This window comes from Sciurus vulgaris, assembly GCF_902686455.1.
Source record: "Sciurus vulgaris genome assembly, chromosome: 3".
Taxonomy (NCBI): domain Eukaryota; kingdom Metazoa; phylum Chordata; class Mammalia; order Rodentia; family Sciuridae; genus Sciurus; species Sciurus vulgaris.
The window spans coordinates 35,695,330-35,713,200 of record NC_136463.1 but is presented as its reverse complement, the minus strand read 5'-3'; the positions used below and the strand labels follow the sequence as shown (position 1 = coordinate 35,713,200).

The 17,871-nt window shown below is 35.9% G+C and overlaps 1 protein-coding gene across 6 annotated transcripts in view; it reads right to left on the bottom strand.

Annotated features, from left to right (window-relative positions):
- The window catches only part of RPS6KB1 (ribosomal protein S6 kinase B1), a 52,162-nt gene that overhangs the window by 943 nt on the left and 33,348 nt on the right, over positions 1–17,871 (bottom strand). For 3 of the 6 annotated variants that reach the window (XM_079131421.1, XM_079131424.1, XM_079131423.1), the window contains exons 8-15: positions 14,960–15,050; positions 14,687–14,777; positions 13,594–13,701; positions 13,125–13,187; positions 12,867–12,944; positions 9,171–9,278; positions 6,706–6,818; positions 3,331–5,474 (exon numbers count right to left, since the gene is read on the bottom strand). In XM_079131421.1, coding sequence (XP_078987547.1) covers positions 5,237–5,474; positions 6,706–6,818; positions 9,171–9,278; positions 12,867–12,944; positions 13,125–13,187; positions 13,594–13,701; positions 14,687–14,777; positions 14,960–15,050 — 890 coding nt within the window. In that variant the 3' untranslated portion in view covers positions 3,331–5,236. Of the gene's footprint in view, positions 1–3,330; positions 5,493–6,705; positions 6,819–9,170; positions 9,279–12,866; positions 12,945–13,124; positions 13,188–13,593; positions 13,702–14,686; positions 14,778–14,959; positions 15,051–17,871 lie in introns of those variants that run through there. The other 3 variants (XM_079131425.1, XM_079131426.1, XM_079131422.1) reach the window with 3 other exon arrangements.

The following is a 17,871-nucleotide window of genomic DNA, read 5'->3' as shown; positions in this document are numbered from 1 at the left end:
GAGAAAGCAGAAAACACATTGTAGTATTGATAAGAAAAAGCCTAAACCAAAACATGTATTAATATGATAGTGGCCAAGTGACTATAATCACTTATGCTTGGAGAATTACCCAAACTTACAAAGGCAACTTTTCCCCTAGGTAAACACTGCCAGGTTATAAGAATAACTATTTTCTATCTATTCAGTTACAATATGTTTAATTGCCTTTTCTACTTTGAGAATCACCATAAATATTTAAGCAAGCTTATTTGGCCTGAAATCACCTTCCTGGCTTTGTGGTGAAGCTCAGTTGTATTATTTAGGTATACAGCAGGGAATAGGTGAGGAAAGCAATTTAGAATTGAAATTTGGCTGTGAAAAACAGCTGAAATGACATCTAGTTCAGAACACGAGACAATACTATTTAATGGTTATTCAAACTACTTTGTACTGACTAAATAACAATGGAGATTCGTGGTCGACAGTGGTGAGGTTTTACCACAATGAACTGAGAACTGGGAAAATGTAATAGGAGAGCTATGCCATCTACTAAGACTGATGATGAAATAGAAGCATTTCACTACTTTCTAGTCCTTCACCTCAGAGCCTAAGGGAACAGAGCTCCAAAAATCGTTACTCTGTGAATTCAGATAACAATCTCTAACAGATTATTGTACCAGCACTGAGACGCTACCATATTTTATAGAAAGGCAACGTCGGTGAAAACTTCTGTAGAGGTATTACCTTGGCAAGTGTGATATGAATGCTCACAGAAGAGAAGTGGTTTGTACAAAACGGCCATTTTACACTACAGGTGAGACAATTAAAACAGATTTGTGGGGATGGAGATGCAGAGCAGTGGTAGAGTGCATGCCTAGCATTGTCTAAGACCCTGGGTTCAATCTCTAGCAAGGAAAAATGAAAAAACAGGTTTGTGCACATCAAACTATCAAATGTAGCTGAGTTGGGCTGGGGATGTGGCTCAGTAGTAGAGTGCTTGCCTAGCATGCAGCAGGCTCTGGGCTTGATCCCCAGCACTGCAAAAGAACAATCAATCAAATGTTGCCGAGAAGCTGGGTGCAGTGGCACATAACAGTAATTCCAGCTACTGAGGTAGCTAAGGCAGGAGGATTGTGAGCTGGAGACCAGCACAGGCAACATATGCAGACTCTGCCTCAATAAATAAACAAAGTAGCTAAAAAGTATGGCTAAACAAATTGTTGACTGTTAGCATAAGGAGGTATTCCTAGTGCTTTGTTTGAAGATAGCTTCCACATAACTTGTTGCATGAACTTTTATAAAAAAACAATTCAAGTTCTACTATTTGATATAACTTGGAAATAAAAGATATATAACATCCAATATATAAAATCACTATTAAAACTTGTTACATATTTAAACAGCTTCAATTCTCAGCAGAAACAGTTTTTACAACTGTTATTCCTTACATACATTAATAGTTTATTAAATATGAGAACATGAATACATCTGACTTGTTAATGAGAAAAAACTATATACCTGATATGTTACACAGTTATTTCTTCCTCTGTTAAGGTAATAAAAAAAGTCACTTCTATTTTATGTTCATTCAAATTTGCATTTAATTTCTATTTACATTCATTCAATCTGAAACCAAATATCTTAATACAGTAAACTAAATACAAGATGAAAAGCAGAAAAGGTATTACCCTCATAGCACTCCTAATAAGGCAGCTGAAGAATTTATTTAATAGATGCAAAGCCAACTTGGGATAGTAGAAACATAATAATTTAAAGAGCAAACACAAACAGATGAACCCATCTTTTAGATGTTACTTCAGATCATCAACTGAGATAATACTTGTGCTGTAGTGTTAAGAATCACACAAGAAAAGTACTGTATTAATCAGCAACAGAACCACAGGTCATGTGGTGACAAATACTTTTATGATAGTTTTGTCCAGCTTGCTAGTGTCTACTCCTATGAAAAAAGGCAGATGTTTGGATATTGATATTTTTATTTGAGAAGTTAACCATTTTCAAAGTTTCAAAATCCATTCTTCATAAATTCAACATTTCTCATGGGAATAATCTTAGATCAAGCCCTTGTAAGCTAGGAACCATATGACTAGCTGAATATTCAGAAAAGTAAGGTCCTATATTAAATATGAAATCCAAGGCTTAGGATATTAATACTATCTAAGATGCATCTTGTTTATAATCATTTATTACCTATAGGAAAGAATGTTGAATTTATGTAGTCTCATACATGCATCCTTCTCCCCCACCTCAAATTATCTTCTATCTTGAAAAACAATATGGAAAAATCCTTGAAAGATTCAAATTATTTAAGACCATAAAGGGGAAAAAGAAATAAATAACATAATTTTCCTAAATATCTGATTCAAGTTCAATAATTAATACTTTACATTGTTAATCACAGCTGGTTTATAAATCCCAGTTTAGTTATTCTGTAATGCTACAAACCTTATAAAATCAAATTAGTAAACTTCAGTTCAGTGATTACATTTTAATTAAAAAACTGCATGTATAAAATAAAAAAATATCCTGTAATAGCTGATTTTAAAGAAAATAATCAAGTGATGAAAGAAAAGCACTTAATCACTTTTATACACTTACCTGGAATAACCATAAAGAACCCTCTTAGAAACTCAAGACTAGTAATATTGACATCATATATTTTAAACTATGCTTAAATTTTTACAAATAAATATAGGGTAAGCCATATTGCATAGGTGTGTGCTTTCTGTCTGTGGCACTAATGTGACACTTGACATGTTTTCACAGTCATAGTAGGGGTATCCATTTATGAAACAATTTCTCAATAAACTTGACACAGCATGGGAAATTAATTTTACTTAATGAATGTTAAGTTAGAAAAACTAAATATCTGTGTGGATGGTAAGTGTGCAATTAATGCTTTTTATGCAAAAAAGTTGCAGTGTTTGCCACTATTGCTGGCAGTACTAATTATGAAAACATATTAACTACAGGGTGGTTATAGCCAGCCAATCACAGTGCACGTTACTAGCAGATAGGACTGAGGAGGAATATTTTGGTGTAAAAGTTTCACTGGAATTTGGTCAGGCAGTCAACACTACAGTTAGTAAACACATTTGAAAACAAGTTATCAGGGTAGCACAAGCCATTTACAGTCTGAAATAATGCCGATACATATCACCATAGCTTTTTGGATTTTTTTTTCCCCAGACATCACAATTGTCAGAGAACAAAGATCTGCACTTTTTAATTACAATTTCTGCCCTTAATCACATTTAGCTTCTATTTTACCAGGTACAATTATAAAATTCTCAGGAGGCTGCTGCAATAAGGGGCTGGGGGTAAGAGGGATTTTTCTGTTTTTTGTTTTTTTTTTTTTAATGGTTTTCTGTCCAAAGATGAACTTTTATCAGTTCTTTCATTATTGCCACAATTGAAAGGTATATTTCCAATCATTTTTCATGGTTCTTTTGCTTACTATCATCACATCTCACTTGAATTGCTTTTTAAATAAGCAAAGTTTTTCTCTTTTCTGACTGAATTCAACATGCATAAAGAATTTTATGGCTTGGATCCTATGGCTCAAAAAGGTTTGGAGAACATAGCAAGCAGCATCTATTTAAAAACATCCTAGGGTTGCAAACTATTACAAATTGACTTTGACACTCAGAATGAAGACATTATAAAAGACAAAAATTGAAAAAAAGAAGTGATAAGACTCAACTGCATGATCATCTACTTATACCAGTATGTGCTGAAATATATTTTTATAAAGCTCTGCAGATATTAAACCCTTTGACCAGCTAAAGTCATGGAAATGCTCTCTTTAAGGCAGGAAGTATTTAAGAAAGGTAAAGTCACCTTTATTTATTCTTTGTACCTGTAAATCACTTATGTAGATTTTGTTACAATTTCAAAAACAGTGTCCTGTTAACATGTTCCCTAAATTAAGCCACTAAGTTTTCTTATTCACTGTGGAAGACATTCATCAAAAGGCCATCAAGTATTTTTACAATCAAAAAAGGTAGCCCCAGTATAGGAGAAAAAAATTAAGACCTTTTTCCTTTTAAAAACTGTTTAGGAAAAAAATGTTAAAGAAGGTAGACAGCAAAAACAGTAAAACAAAGTAAAACTTAAATTTTACCAATTTGCCATAAAGAGATTAGACAGAGAGTGGACCGTGGCAACACCCTCTTCCCCTGGATATTCCTATCTCCCCCATTTTGCTGCCCTCAGTATGCATTTTATCCTGACTCTCTTCCATCCTTCCTCAGCCACAGGCTGAACATATTTGGTGTCTTGAACCAAATACTGGTATAAGAATAGGTGGTGATTTTTTTCCAGTGCAATGCAGGCCCAGTACAAGGATGAAATGTAGGACATACAACTTATGCCCATTCCAAGGCTTCCAGTTAAGCTTAGCACATAGCAGTACTGCAAGTAGAAATGATTAAATAGATTGTTGCTGTTGTTTTCCTAGTATTACAGACAGGTATTGCAGCTGGGTTACTAAAAATAAACCCCAGGTCCACCCCAAGCCCTCAAACGAGCCACAGCTGTGGTTAACAATGATTCATTTGCATTTTATTATTTCATCAAGAGAAGAAACAGAAGCTGTCTGGCTTTCTTCACACCACCAATAATTTTGCATTTTAAAGTTTGGGATGTTTTCCATAATGAGCTGAATCAAAAATCTATTTGAAAAATATATATTTATATAAAAAAAAGATTCAGGTTGTTTGCACGTAAAACATCAATTGATAAGTTGTCTTTGATTCCATGTTGCTGGAAAAAGTTTGACCAAGCTTGCATGCTAATTTGTCCTTAGTTGCAAGTATTATAGGCAATTTCATACTTTGCCTAATGAAAGGAAAACCCTTCTCCGACACAATCAGAATTTGACAAGTGATTCAGAAGCAACATCCTATCCTTAATACTGCCAGTTTCCAGCCATCAACGTGAAAATCCTTGATAAGGTTGAGAAGATGTTGCTAGGAACCAATTAATTGATGTGCCTAAGAGTTCTGAAATACTATTTTGCTCAAGTTTTTTTTTTTTTTTTTTTTTGCACCATTGATTGATTTTTAAAAATCCATGTTTTTTTTTCCTCTGTCCAAAGTGTTCCAGGTAATGACACTGACTCTTTGAGACTGTCATTTTTATTCTTCTTGTTTCATCTTGCAGGATGCTCACACATCCCCTTGCCCCTGCTTTTTTTTTTTTTTTTTTTTTTGCCTCAAATTAAAGCATTGCTCTGTCATAGATTCATTCGCAGGTGCTCTGGCCGTTTGGAGATCATGGGGAAAGCTTGTTTTTTGTATGGCCCGGAGTTCGGCTGTCGTATTGGAAGTGGTGCTGATGCTTCCCCACTCATTGTCACATCCATCTGCTCTATTCCACTTGTTTCCATTGGGTATTCCACAGGCGTCTGAGGATTTGCCGTGCTGGCTGAAGCACCTCTTCCCCAGAAATCCCCAGGAGAAAATTTGACGGGGCTTTAAGACAAGGAAGAGCTATCATTCATTTATCTCATGGAGCATCTCAACAAGAAGTATCTCCCTTAGATTTAAAGGGTTGGGGACAATATAACACTTTTTTCACTTAGTTTGTTTTTGTGTGGACTAGCATATAGGCAAAAATTTTGGTTGTACCATCTTTTTCCTAGACTAATTCCTGGAGTGTCCTAACTGACTTCTAAGTCCCTGAGTGATAAACAGGTAGGTTTTTGTTTGTTTGGTTTTGCAGTGCTCAAGATCGAACCCAGGATCTCATGCAGGCTAGGCAAGCACTCTACCACTGAACCACATCCCCAGTGCTTATTTTTGAAATCATTTTACTCCCTCATTTCAAACAGCTTCCCAATGCATTTAAAAATAAAACACTTCTCCAAATTTCTGCCATTTTCCTCCTCACTCACCACACTTCAGAACACTGACTTCTGTTCTTTTGCCTGCAACATTTTTGAACCTCCTATTTTTGCATAGCTGGCTCTTGCTCCTTATTCCTAGATGGTACTTCACTAGGGAGGTCATTCTCTTATTCCTATGAGTAGCAGTCTCCTTGTTGTCTCTTCTGTTTGCTACTGTCTTTTTTTTTTTTTTTTTTTTGGTGTAGGGGAGGTACAAGGATTGAACCCAGGGACATTTTACCACTGAGCTACATCCTCATCCACCACCACCCCCTTTTTTAACTTTGAGACACAGTCTCCTCAAGTTGCTGAGGCTGGCTTTGAACTTGTGATCCTCTGCCTCAAGCCTTGAAAGTTATTGGGATTACAGGTATGTGCCACTGTACCCAGTTTTTTTTTTTTTTTTAAATAAAGGACTTATTACTACTTATAGTTACATATTTTTGTATGTATTTTGATCTTTGTTTATTGTGAATCCCATTAAACTTTAAGCTCCATCAGGGCAGGGACAATTTCCATGTTATATGTATTACATAAACATATAACATGCAGTTCAGCTCCTAGTACGCAATAAATTGTTGAGCGAATGGATAAAGAGAGTATTTGCCAGCATAGCAGCTTACTTTCAGGAGGGAACGTAAACTAGTGTGTGAGACTAGTCCTGTGCAATTTGAGATGATATAGATGCTATAATTACATTAACCAAAGAGAATATGACAAACTTTCATTTATTTAACTTGACATAAGTTTCTTAAGCAATGCTCTTCTAAGTTTAAGGAAACAAACAAAAGAAACCTGAGAATAACAGTCTGAAATACCTGACAGGTGTTCGTGGGCTGCCAATAAATCTTCGTGGTGATCGAATTTTTGGTTCAAAGGAAAACTTTTCTTTCACACTTTCAAGTACAGATGGAGCCACGTATGTAAAACCCTGAAAAACATTTCTAATAGTGACCTACAGAATGGCATTTTGTCATATACATCAATAAAAGGGGTGTTCAATCTCTGATACGATGAACACAATGAGACACAACTAAAATCACCAATGTTGGGCTAAGAGTACAGCTGAATGATAGAGTGCTTGCCTAGCATGGACAAGGCCCTGGATTCAATCCTTAGCCCTGCAAAAAATATAAGTGTGTGTTTTTTGTTTTTTTTTTTGTTTTTTTTTGGTACTGGGAATTGAACCCAGGGCCTTGTGCTTACTACCAACTGAGCTATATTCCCAGCCCTAAGTGTGTTTTTTAAAGTAAGGAAAATTGTCAATGCGTATACTCTCCCATTTCCTTGATATCATTTTCACATCTGTTAATTTTCTAGCCATTTTTTAAGGCATAGACCTCAAGAAGGCAGAATTCTATTGAGCTGATATGCCAGCAAACAAAATTCTACCCTATTATTAGGGGTAGGAAAAATATACATTCCACATTAAGATGTTAAACAAACTCGAAGAAATGCTAAGAAAATCCCAGCGTTTCCAGACACATGCATATAAGCAACCAAGGTTATCACTCCCAAAACAATTTCTCTTAATTAGACCACAGTAAAACTAGAATCTTCAGACTTGGCACAGGTGATCTTTCTGGTTTTACACCAATGATTAGAAAGATTTTTTTTTTCTTGTGGTATTGGGGATTAAACCCACGGGGCCTCATGTATGCTAGGCACTCCAATATTCCTGCATCCCCAGTCCCGCAAATTTTTTTTTTTTTTTTTTTTTTTTTGATGAACAAGTATCAACATTACAAAAACCCTCAACTGTAACAGGCAAAAGTGCAATTTTATTAGCTTTAATTCTGTCTTGGACCTTGCTATTAGGCTACCAGCTGCCACTATCCTTGCTGTCAATGTTCAATCTCTTAATAATCAGTCTCCGGGCTTATCGTTTCTCCAATTTATTATTGTAAATAAGTAAGCATATACATTACAGTAGGCTTAACAGGCTCTAGGTGAAGAGTAAGGTAAAATTCTATAATTAATATGCTTTGTGACTTCAGAGGCCATTTCTCCATATGTTCTAGTATATCAAAGTTTAACTACCAAGAAGTACCACTGCATCTTAATTATCTTTGAATTTCTTTTAATTCTATGATGGGCTCATATAGTAGAATTTAAATATTTGATGATCTGAAGTTGCTAGAAGCAAAATCTTCAGGTAGGTGGGATATCAATTTTTTATCCCCCTGGCAGTGCTGGAAATTGAACCCAGAGCCTCACACATGTTAAACATGTACTGTACCACTGAGTACATCTCCAGCCCCTATTTTTTAATTAATTTTTAAAGAGTTCTTGGGAAGGATGGATAATGGATGAGCAACAGGAGGATCAGTGGAGTGAGTGGAGAGTAGGGGAGGTGGAGAGGAACTGGGACTAAAATGGAGTGGGTCAGATTCCATGTTTGTATGGATTTTGTTGGGATAAGCTCAGCTACTATGTATAACTATAATACTCTTAATTAAAAGACAGACAGAGAGACAGAGAGAGACAGAGAGAGACAGAGATATCTTGGAAGGCAGGCACGGTAGCCCAAAACTAATCCCAGAAACTCAGAAGGCTCAAACAGGAGGATTTGAGGCCAGTCTAAGCAACTTAGTGAGACCCTGTCTCAAAATAAAAAATAAAAAAGGTTGAGGATGTAGCTCAGTGATAAAGGTACCCCTGGGTTTAATTCTCAGTACTGGGAAAAATAAATAAGTAAAGTAAACAGATGTTGTGGTTGGGGGCATAGCACATTTAAGTACTTCTACATGGAAAACTAAGTATTACCACATATGAATCACTCTATTTTGATGTCAAATATTCACAAATGATGTTATGAATTCCCTAGAGACTTAGGTTAAGAGTACCAGCAATCTACTGCTGGGAATAAAATTCTGGGAATAAAATTGAAAGCTTTTCTCCCATTGCTTTTGCTGGGTGGTTTTGGGTTGGGATGCCAAGCCAAACATCATTTTAAGTCAGTGGCTCAACTGAAAAAGGAATCACACACTGAAAAGAATCACACAGTCACATTTTAACTGCTAAAATGGAGTGTTAGATTATGAACATAAGTTTTGTAGGTACCAATGTTAATGTTATTGTGGCTCAGTGGTAGAGTGTGTGCATGTTTGAGGCACTGGGTTTGATTCTCAGCACCGCATATAAATCAATCAATCAATCAATAAATGTCCATCAACTAAAAAAAAAAAAAAAATGTTAGCCAGGTGACCTACATGAATTTCAAAATAAGCAAACTAGCTTTTACTTAAATTTCCCATGGCCACATGGAAGTTCTTTCACTTACCAGAAAGACCTGGTTGGCACTTTCACTGAGAGTTGAGTCATCTGGGCTGTCAACAGGTGTCTGACGTGTAAACTTTGAATCAAACTGACTCACATCCTCTTCAGATTGCTTTATGAAAACAAAAGAATTAGAAAATGATGAACAATATATTACATATGTCAATCAAATGTGTTTGTTGTAAGCTCCACATAAAGCTCTTTTCATAGGGGTTGACTGGAATAAAATATCAGAATAGTTTTTGGCAGAGTAAAGAGAAAATGCAGTTGGAAAGTATCAACAAATTACATCTTCACATTCTACATATGCATTAAAATAGATTTCAGTATGTAGTTACCATTCCTATTAAATATGTGAATATCAATATTTCCCTCTCAGAAATCTTCAGTTGTGCCTAGTTCACTGCCTAAATCCCTATTGACAGATAATTTGCTTACCTCTCTACTGCAGGTTTGTAATAAACCTATAAAACTATTTAAGAAGAGTAATACCACACCTGTAAGATGCTCCAGTTAGGGGCTGAGGATGGAGTTTAATAGTAGAGTGTTTGCATAGCATATTACAGGCCCTGGAGTCAATCTCTAGCCCACCAAAAGTAAATAAATAAATAATAAAGTTTCTTTTCACAGCCTCGTTCACTTCTTTAGTTTTCAAGGAGCAAAAAAAATAATAGTCTACATTGCATGAGAACATTTTCTTATGAAAGAATAGTATCACCTACATGCTAACCATCAGATGTATTTCTTTAATTCATTCTCTCTTTCCAAATATATTTCATTAGACTCTTGGGCTAAAAAAAGAAAATTAATGACCTTATTCACAAAATACATTTTTAAAGAAAGACATCAAGACATAGTAACAATGATCAATCCAGTAATATTGAGAACTCTTAGAGCCCAGTGTCTCCACTTTACAGTAGAAGGAACAAGCACTCCTTGGAGAAATGGCTACAGGTATAGGGAATAAAATGTACAAGATACACACAGAACATCAGTTTCCTTGTTTTGCTCTCTGGAACAACAGCACATAATGTGGTCATGTTAATTGAAAATAGGAAAAAATGAGCATCAATAAACTATAATGGAATGAAATGCAAATGTGTTAAAGTACATGAATTTATGATACTAAATTTTTTTTTTTTAATTCATTGGTCAAGTTTGGAAGACACTGGGGAACTAATTCATTATTTTGAAAACTGGGAAAGAATCAATTCTGCCTTTCCTGTATGAACTGCACCTTGGGTAACCAAACAAGTGACAAGTCTCTCTTAGCTGAAAAATTTCAATATATAAATACATGACCAGTGTAATTCCACATCATGTACGACCACAAGAACTGGATCCTAATTGGAATGAGTTGTACTCCATGTATATACAATATGTAAAATATACTCTACTGTCATGTATATCTAAAAACAACAAATTAAAAGAAAAATTTCAGCTAATATAGAATAAACAGGTAAAAGAATAAGACCATTTTGCAAACCATTAATGAAATCATGGAACTAGGCTAGATTTTTCTCAACCTCAACACTACTGGCATTTTGGGCCTGATAAATCTTTGTTGTAGGGGGCTGTCCTATACTGGTCCCCGTGTATTAGTTATCATCCCCTCCTTCAAGTTGTGATAAAGTGTTTCTAGACAGAGCCAAATTGCCACTAGCATGGGAATGGTGGTGCATGCCTGTGATTCCAGTGACTCTGGAGGCTGAGGTAGGAGAACTTCAAGTTCAAGGCCAATGTTGGTAACTTATCAAGACCCTGTCTCAAAATAAATAAAAAAGCTAGGGAGTGTAGCTCAGGGGTAGAGTACCCTGGGTTCCATCCCCAGTACCCCCACCAAAAATTGCCCTTGGTTAAGAAATAATGACATAGGCATTGATCAATGATCACTGAAAAAAATATGCCTACACATTAGGTCTCCTTATCAAAGCATATAATACCAAGAGTTTAATCTAAACCAATCAAGCACCTAAATCTAACAACTGGTTTTTGGAAATACAGGAATCATGAACAGGGTCAATGACACCATGGGGATAAAATGAAAATGTGAGGAATTCTATAGGACAGATGGACCAGTTTCTTCAATAAATCCCCAAGGGAAGATTTGAACAAGGCTATCTATAAAAGAAACAGCAAACTATGTATAGACTGTGACTGAAACCTTATTAAAGAAGCCAATAGGATTAAAGAAAAAAAAGGAAATAACTGGGGAAACTGTCAACTCTAGGTGTGATAATGGCATAGTGGTTATGTTTATGTTTAAACAAGATAAACTGATCACTTTTGATTCCAGGCAGTAGGTATATGAGTTGATTTTTCTCCTTAAAATTATATATGCCAACATTTTAAAGCAGGTCAGCTTATGCTCTACAACCAAATCATCATCATCATCATTATCTTCCTCCTCTTCCTTCACCTATATCCCAAGAAATAGAAAAAGAATCTATTATTTCTTTCAGTATCTGAGGTAGGAGAAACGAACAAATACTAACTCATTTACATATCAGTATACTGTTATGGATTGAACTGTGTTCTCCTATCCCCAAATTCATCTTCATAATGTGACCTTATTTGAAAAGGGTTATTGTAGATTGTGATTAGTAAAGATGAGGTCACTGGAGTAGGAAGGAACCCTAATCCAATATGACTGCTGTCCTTATAAAAAGAGAAATCTAGGCACAGATATGCACACAAGTAGAACATCATGTGATGTGCCTAAAAGCCAAACAATATGACAAAGATTGTCAGCATGGGGAAGCAAGGAATATAGTCTCTCTTGCAGTCCTCAGAGGGAACCAATGCTGCCAACTTGATCTCAGACTTGTGGCTTCCAGATCAACAGAACAATAAATTTCTGTCAAGCCACCCAGTTTGTGGCACTTTTTTATTGTAAGCCTAGAAAAGTAACTCATATATATTCTACATTTTTTTTTTGTACACACGGTTAAATAATTTATATCTTTTGTTTTAAAAAAGAGTGAAAGATCACTCAATATACTAACAGGGAACTAAATGCCTGAGTTGAGTAATGTAAATTGAGTTGAGTTTTAAATTTAGCTATTTCCTTGATATATTCTACATTTTGAAAAAAATATTCCCAGAGAAGCATATTTAAAATGGATTTGAATTAAGCAAAACCAAATAAAGCCAAAACAACAACAACAAAAAAGTCTCAACCTTTAAAAATTTTTTTTGATACTGGAGATTGAACCTAGGGGAAGATTTACCTCTGAGCAGCATCCCCAGTGCTTTTTATTTCATATATTGAGATAGGTCTTACCAAGTTGCTGAGGCTGGCCTCAAACTTGAAACCCTCCCACCTCAGCCTCCCAAGCTACTGGGATTACAGATGTGTGCTACCAGACCCAGCAAGACTCATCCTTTTGAAATTCTTTTTTTTTTTTTTGGTGCTGGGGCTTGAACCCAGGGTCTTGTGCATGCAAGGCAAGCACTCTACCAACTGAGCTATATCCCCATCCCCTTTTGAAATATTGAAATCAACTTAAAAATCGCTTAAATATAGTCACTGAATGTCACTGGCATTAGTTTTTGAAAAGACAGTACAAAGATTCTGAAAAGAGAGGACAAAGTGCCTTTGAAATTTAATAAATATAATGTTTCTGACTGCTCTGAAATTTTTTTCTTATCCTAAAAAAGTACCAGATCCCTCAAAGTACATGCTTTCATGTATACATACCAACAGAGGTTTAAAGGGAGGCTCCACCTTCCGAGCCAGAAGTTCTTCCCAATTAATATGTCGGAAGAATGGATGAGCCTAGAAAAGAAGAATCAGACAAGTCAGGGGGAATAGACTTTACCAAAATAACATATTAATCACCTTTTTAAAGTTACAAATCACAAAATAAGCTAAACTGACAAGTGACTATATTCAACCTCACATATAAATAAAATCAGGATTATCTTCTCCCAAAACACCAAACATGCCAATCCTTACTTGAACTTCTCCAGCGTCCCCAGGACCAGCTCCAAGTCGAGAAGCAGCATTTCTTTTCAGCAGCTTTAGGGAGAAAAAAAGGACTGTTGAGGAACCTTACTTAGTCAAACTGAATTCTTTTTTCTTTTTATAATTTGCTTTTTATTTTGCCGTGAACAAATGTAATTGATTAATAATTAACAAATATTGTTTGAGAACAAAAATAAAATCTTTAAATTTGTTCTTTGTTTCCAAAAACTGCAGGCTTTTTTTGGTTCAATATTTATGTATGATTTTTTTTTTAATTTAAAATACATGACAAATCCTAACTAGTTCATTGCAATTCCAGTTACTGAGGTCTATAGTCCTATTTAAAAACTCTACCCATGGGCCAGGGATATAGCTCAGTGATACAGCATTTGCCCAGTATGTGTGAGGCCCTGGGTTTAATTCCCAGCATGATAAAACAATAAAATAAAAAGAACCCTACCTTTTTAAGTAGATCTCTGGCTTCTTGTGTGAGGTAGGGAGGCAAATTGAGTTTACATTTGAGGATTTTGTCAATTGTTTTCTTTCTATTCTCCCCAGTGAAGGGAGGCTAATAGAAAAGAGAGAACAATTAGCATACAAAAAATATTAAATATCAATATTATCAATTTCTTGAATTAATCAATTATGTACAGAGATCAGAAATGTATGTTGTGAAATGAGCAAACTCCTAAAGACCTGTAGTTTTAAAGCAATGGTACAGAGGAAATAACCATGCCTTGTAAGGAAGGCTGGGTTTCTTCTGCTAACTTGCCATGTGACTAGCAATGGGACATGGGATTTTATGCTTTCTTTTCTCCTTTTCTAAAATAAGTTCATTAGATTATCCTACATCTATTTCACAGGATTGCCACGACATAGATCATTTAAATAAACATGATTTTAAAACTGTGAAATCCAGTAAGGCATGGTAGTGCACGCCTGTAATCCCAGCAACTCAGGAGATGATGCAGGAGGATCACAGGTTCAAAGCCAGTCTCAGTAACTTAGTGAGGCTGTAAGCATCCTAGTGAGACTCTGTCTCAAAAGTAAAAAATTTTAAAAAGGGCTGGGGATATGGCTCAGTGGCTAAGCGCCCTTGGGTTCAATCCCTGGTACCAAAAAAAAAAAAATACATGCAATCCCAGTGGGTGCAGTAGTGCATGCCTATAGTCCCAGCAACTTGGGAGGCTGAGGCAGGAGGATTGCAAGTTCAAGGCCAGCTTCAGCAACTGAATGCGAACTTCAGCAACTTAGGCCCTTTCTCGAAATGAAATAAAAAATAAATAAATAAAAGGACTGGGAGTCTACATAGCTCAATGGTAAAACACCCCTGAGTTCAATTCCCAGCACCAAAAACCAAAAAAAACAAAAAGGAATCCCATAGAATCATAAAGCATTACAAGTGTTAAACTACTAATAAACAAATCTTTGGGCTTTGAGAATAACTTTACTGGTGACACTTTCCATAAGTAAAGGAAAGGTCTCTTGTTATAGTAGTTTAATAACTACTTGGCACAGATCGTAACACATGCAACATTTAACTGTGCACCTACTGCTCCAGTCAGCATGTCATACATTAATGCTCCCAAACTCCACCAATCCACAGCACGATTGTGGCCACTTCTCATCAAGATTTCAGGGGCCCTACAATGAGAAAAACAATATGCCTAAAAATTCACCCATTTGCATATCATCTGAATTAGAATTTTAAAACCAATATAAAAGCGAATGATACTACAGAAAACTAACACACTATTACATTAAATCAGGTGGAAGTTAGATATTACCCCCAAACCAGTTATATTTTCTTTTAACATGCAGCTCACATGTATTCTATTGTTCCACAAAATGTGTGTGTGACTGTTCCATCATGAATAGATTCTTTGCATAGTCCAAAATCTGTTAGTTTCACATGACCTACAATAAAAGATTAAAACATGCTTATTCTGAGAATTTTAAGTATACATAGTGTTTGCACATATCACACAAGACATGAAAATCTATCCATTTAACTTTTCCTGCCTTAACCTTTTCTTGACCATGTCAAGAACTAATTAGGGGGGTGGGGGTTGTAGCTCAGTGGTAGAATGCTTGCCTAGCATGAGTGAGGCACTGGGTTCAACCCTTAACACCACATATAAATGAATTAAATAAAGGTATTGTGTCCATCTACAACTTTAAAAAAAAGATGCAGGAAATCAGCTATTAAAAAAAAAAAAAGAACTAATTAGGTACCACCCATAAGATGGAGTGCTAAGTCTTTACAGTTAGGGCAGAGTTATCTTTTGCCAATGACATAATCTAATAAAGATAAAACAGAAAAAGTGAAACAGCTTGTCTAAGGCTCTGACTTTACCTACATAGAGAATCCTCTTGCATTCTGAAAAAGAAAGGTATTGGGGAAGCTTCCTTCTGAAGTTTGGTTTAAGTACATGGAAACTAACAAACATATTCTGTACCTTTTAAATGGAAGTTGTGGGACTTTTAAGTTCACTGTGATATAGCTTTATCACAGTGAACTTGAGAGTTTTAAATGATGTCAAAAAGTCACTATAACAAAATAATTTACTCTGCCAAATGCTTCCAGTTAGAGTAGAGAAATGAAATCACTGACTACCAAATACTAGCAGTTAGGGTTAGATTAAAACTGGCACGGCTGGGGTTGTGGCTCAGTGGTAGAGTGTCTGCCTAACACATGTGAGGCACTGGGTTCAATCCTCAGCACTACATAAAAGTAAATAAATAAAATAAAGGTATAGTGTCTATCTACAACTAAAATTTTTTTTTTTTTTTTATTTCTAGAAAATTGTTTTAAGAAATGGTTAAAAAAATAAAATTGGAGGCTGGGGATATAGCACAGCTGGTAGAGTGCTTGCTCCACAAGCACAAGGCCCTGGGTTCAATCCCTACACCACAAAAAAATAAATAAATAAACTTGCATGGGATGATCATCTCTGCTCCAGAAAGTGGAGCTGCACCTTACACAAAGATCATTTTAGTTCATATTTAGCTTTACTGAGCTGTCATTTGATCAACACCAGGGACCCTGCTATTCCAGGTTCATATAAAGAAAAGGTAATGGCCTATTGATTCAAAAGTAAATATATACTATATAATGATATAGAAGAGAATTATGGATTTTATTTTCATAGAACTACCTGATGTACTCAAACTCAGGGATCAAAGAATTTTACCATTTCATCATTCCCCTTTTTTATCCTTTGTCTTAGAATTCAGAATCAGAATCCAAGTTTGGGGATAGGGATTTGGTGGGAAGTGGGAAAAAGGGAGAGAAAGGGAGAGACATTGATTCCCATGAGGTACTTGGTTAACAATCATTTCTCCTCAAAGGAAAAAAAAAAAAGCATTGTTTGAACATTTATATTGACCCCAGTTGTCCATGCACCATTTTGGACCCAAGAATTTTAAACAGTTAACTATCTCATGAATGATTTTGTAGACATTTAAGATAAGAAGCTTCTACCAGTTCCCTAGGTACTCTGGTCTGCTACTTGCTCTTTCGGAGTGTGAGTAAATTGCCAAGTCTACCCAACCTAGATGACTACAGTTATCTGTAGTAGCATGCAGTTATAATCAAGGCTCACTTTGATACACCTATAGCTATACAGAATATTAGTCTCTTGGGGCTGTGGCAAGAGCAATTGCCTAGCATGTGTGAGGCACTGGGTTTGATTCTCAGTACCACGTAAAAATAAATGAGTAAAACAAAACATCTAAAAAGATAGTTAAAAAAAAAGAATATTATTCTCTTGATGTTTATATTTGTTGTAACAAGCAAACAACGAGGATTAACTGATAATTACTAAACATTTTATTTCCAAGTCTCTATCAAATATTTTGGTTCAATCTCAATCCTTTCCTTCTTCTAGCATTAGAAAAATTTATCATAACACGTTGCTTCTAGCTGAGTATGGTGGTATGCACCTATAATCTCAGCAACTCAGGAGGCTGAGGCGGGAGGATTGCAAGTTTGATGCCAGCCTCAATAACTAAGACCTGGCTCAAAATAAAAATAAAAAAGGGCTGGGAGCCCTATGCGGTAGCACATACCAGTAATCCCAGCGACTCGAGAGGCTGAGGCAAGAGGATCTCAAGTTTGAAGCCAGCTTCAGCTACTTAGCAAGGATCTTAGCAACTTAGTGAAACTCTGTCTCAAAATAAAAAATAAATAAAGGGGGGCAGGCTGGGGATATAGCTCAGTTGGTAGAGCACTTGCCTCACATGCACAAGGTCCTGGGTTCAATCCCAGCACCAAAAAAAAAAAAGGACTGGGGATGTGGCTCAGTGATAAAGTGCCCCCTGGGTTAAATCCTCCCTAGTAAAATAAATAAATAAAGGTTAGGGATGCAGCTCAGTGGTGGAGTACCTTTGGATTCAACCCCTAGTACCACCACCAAAAAGAAGTACTGCTCTAATATTAAATGTATTTTCAACATTAAACCCAGTTTATATTGTTAATTTATACTTTTCAATTAAAGGGATAAAATTAATGTTTGGACAGACCTATGGCTCACAATACTTTATGTGCAGATTTAAAAAGAAAAGAAAGAAAGAAAAGCTGCATAAAAAGAAGCTCTTTGAACTGAAGAAATAGCTTATTTTGGAAAGCACTCGCCTAGCATCGAATCCCCCACGCCTCAGAGGGAAAAAAAAAAAAAAAGGAGTTCTTTGGTTGGCTGGGGATGTAGCTCAGTGGTTAAGCACCCCTGGGTTCAAT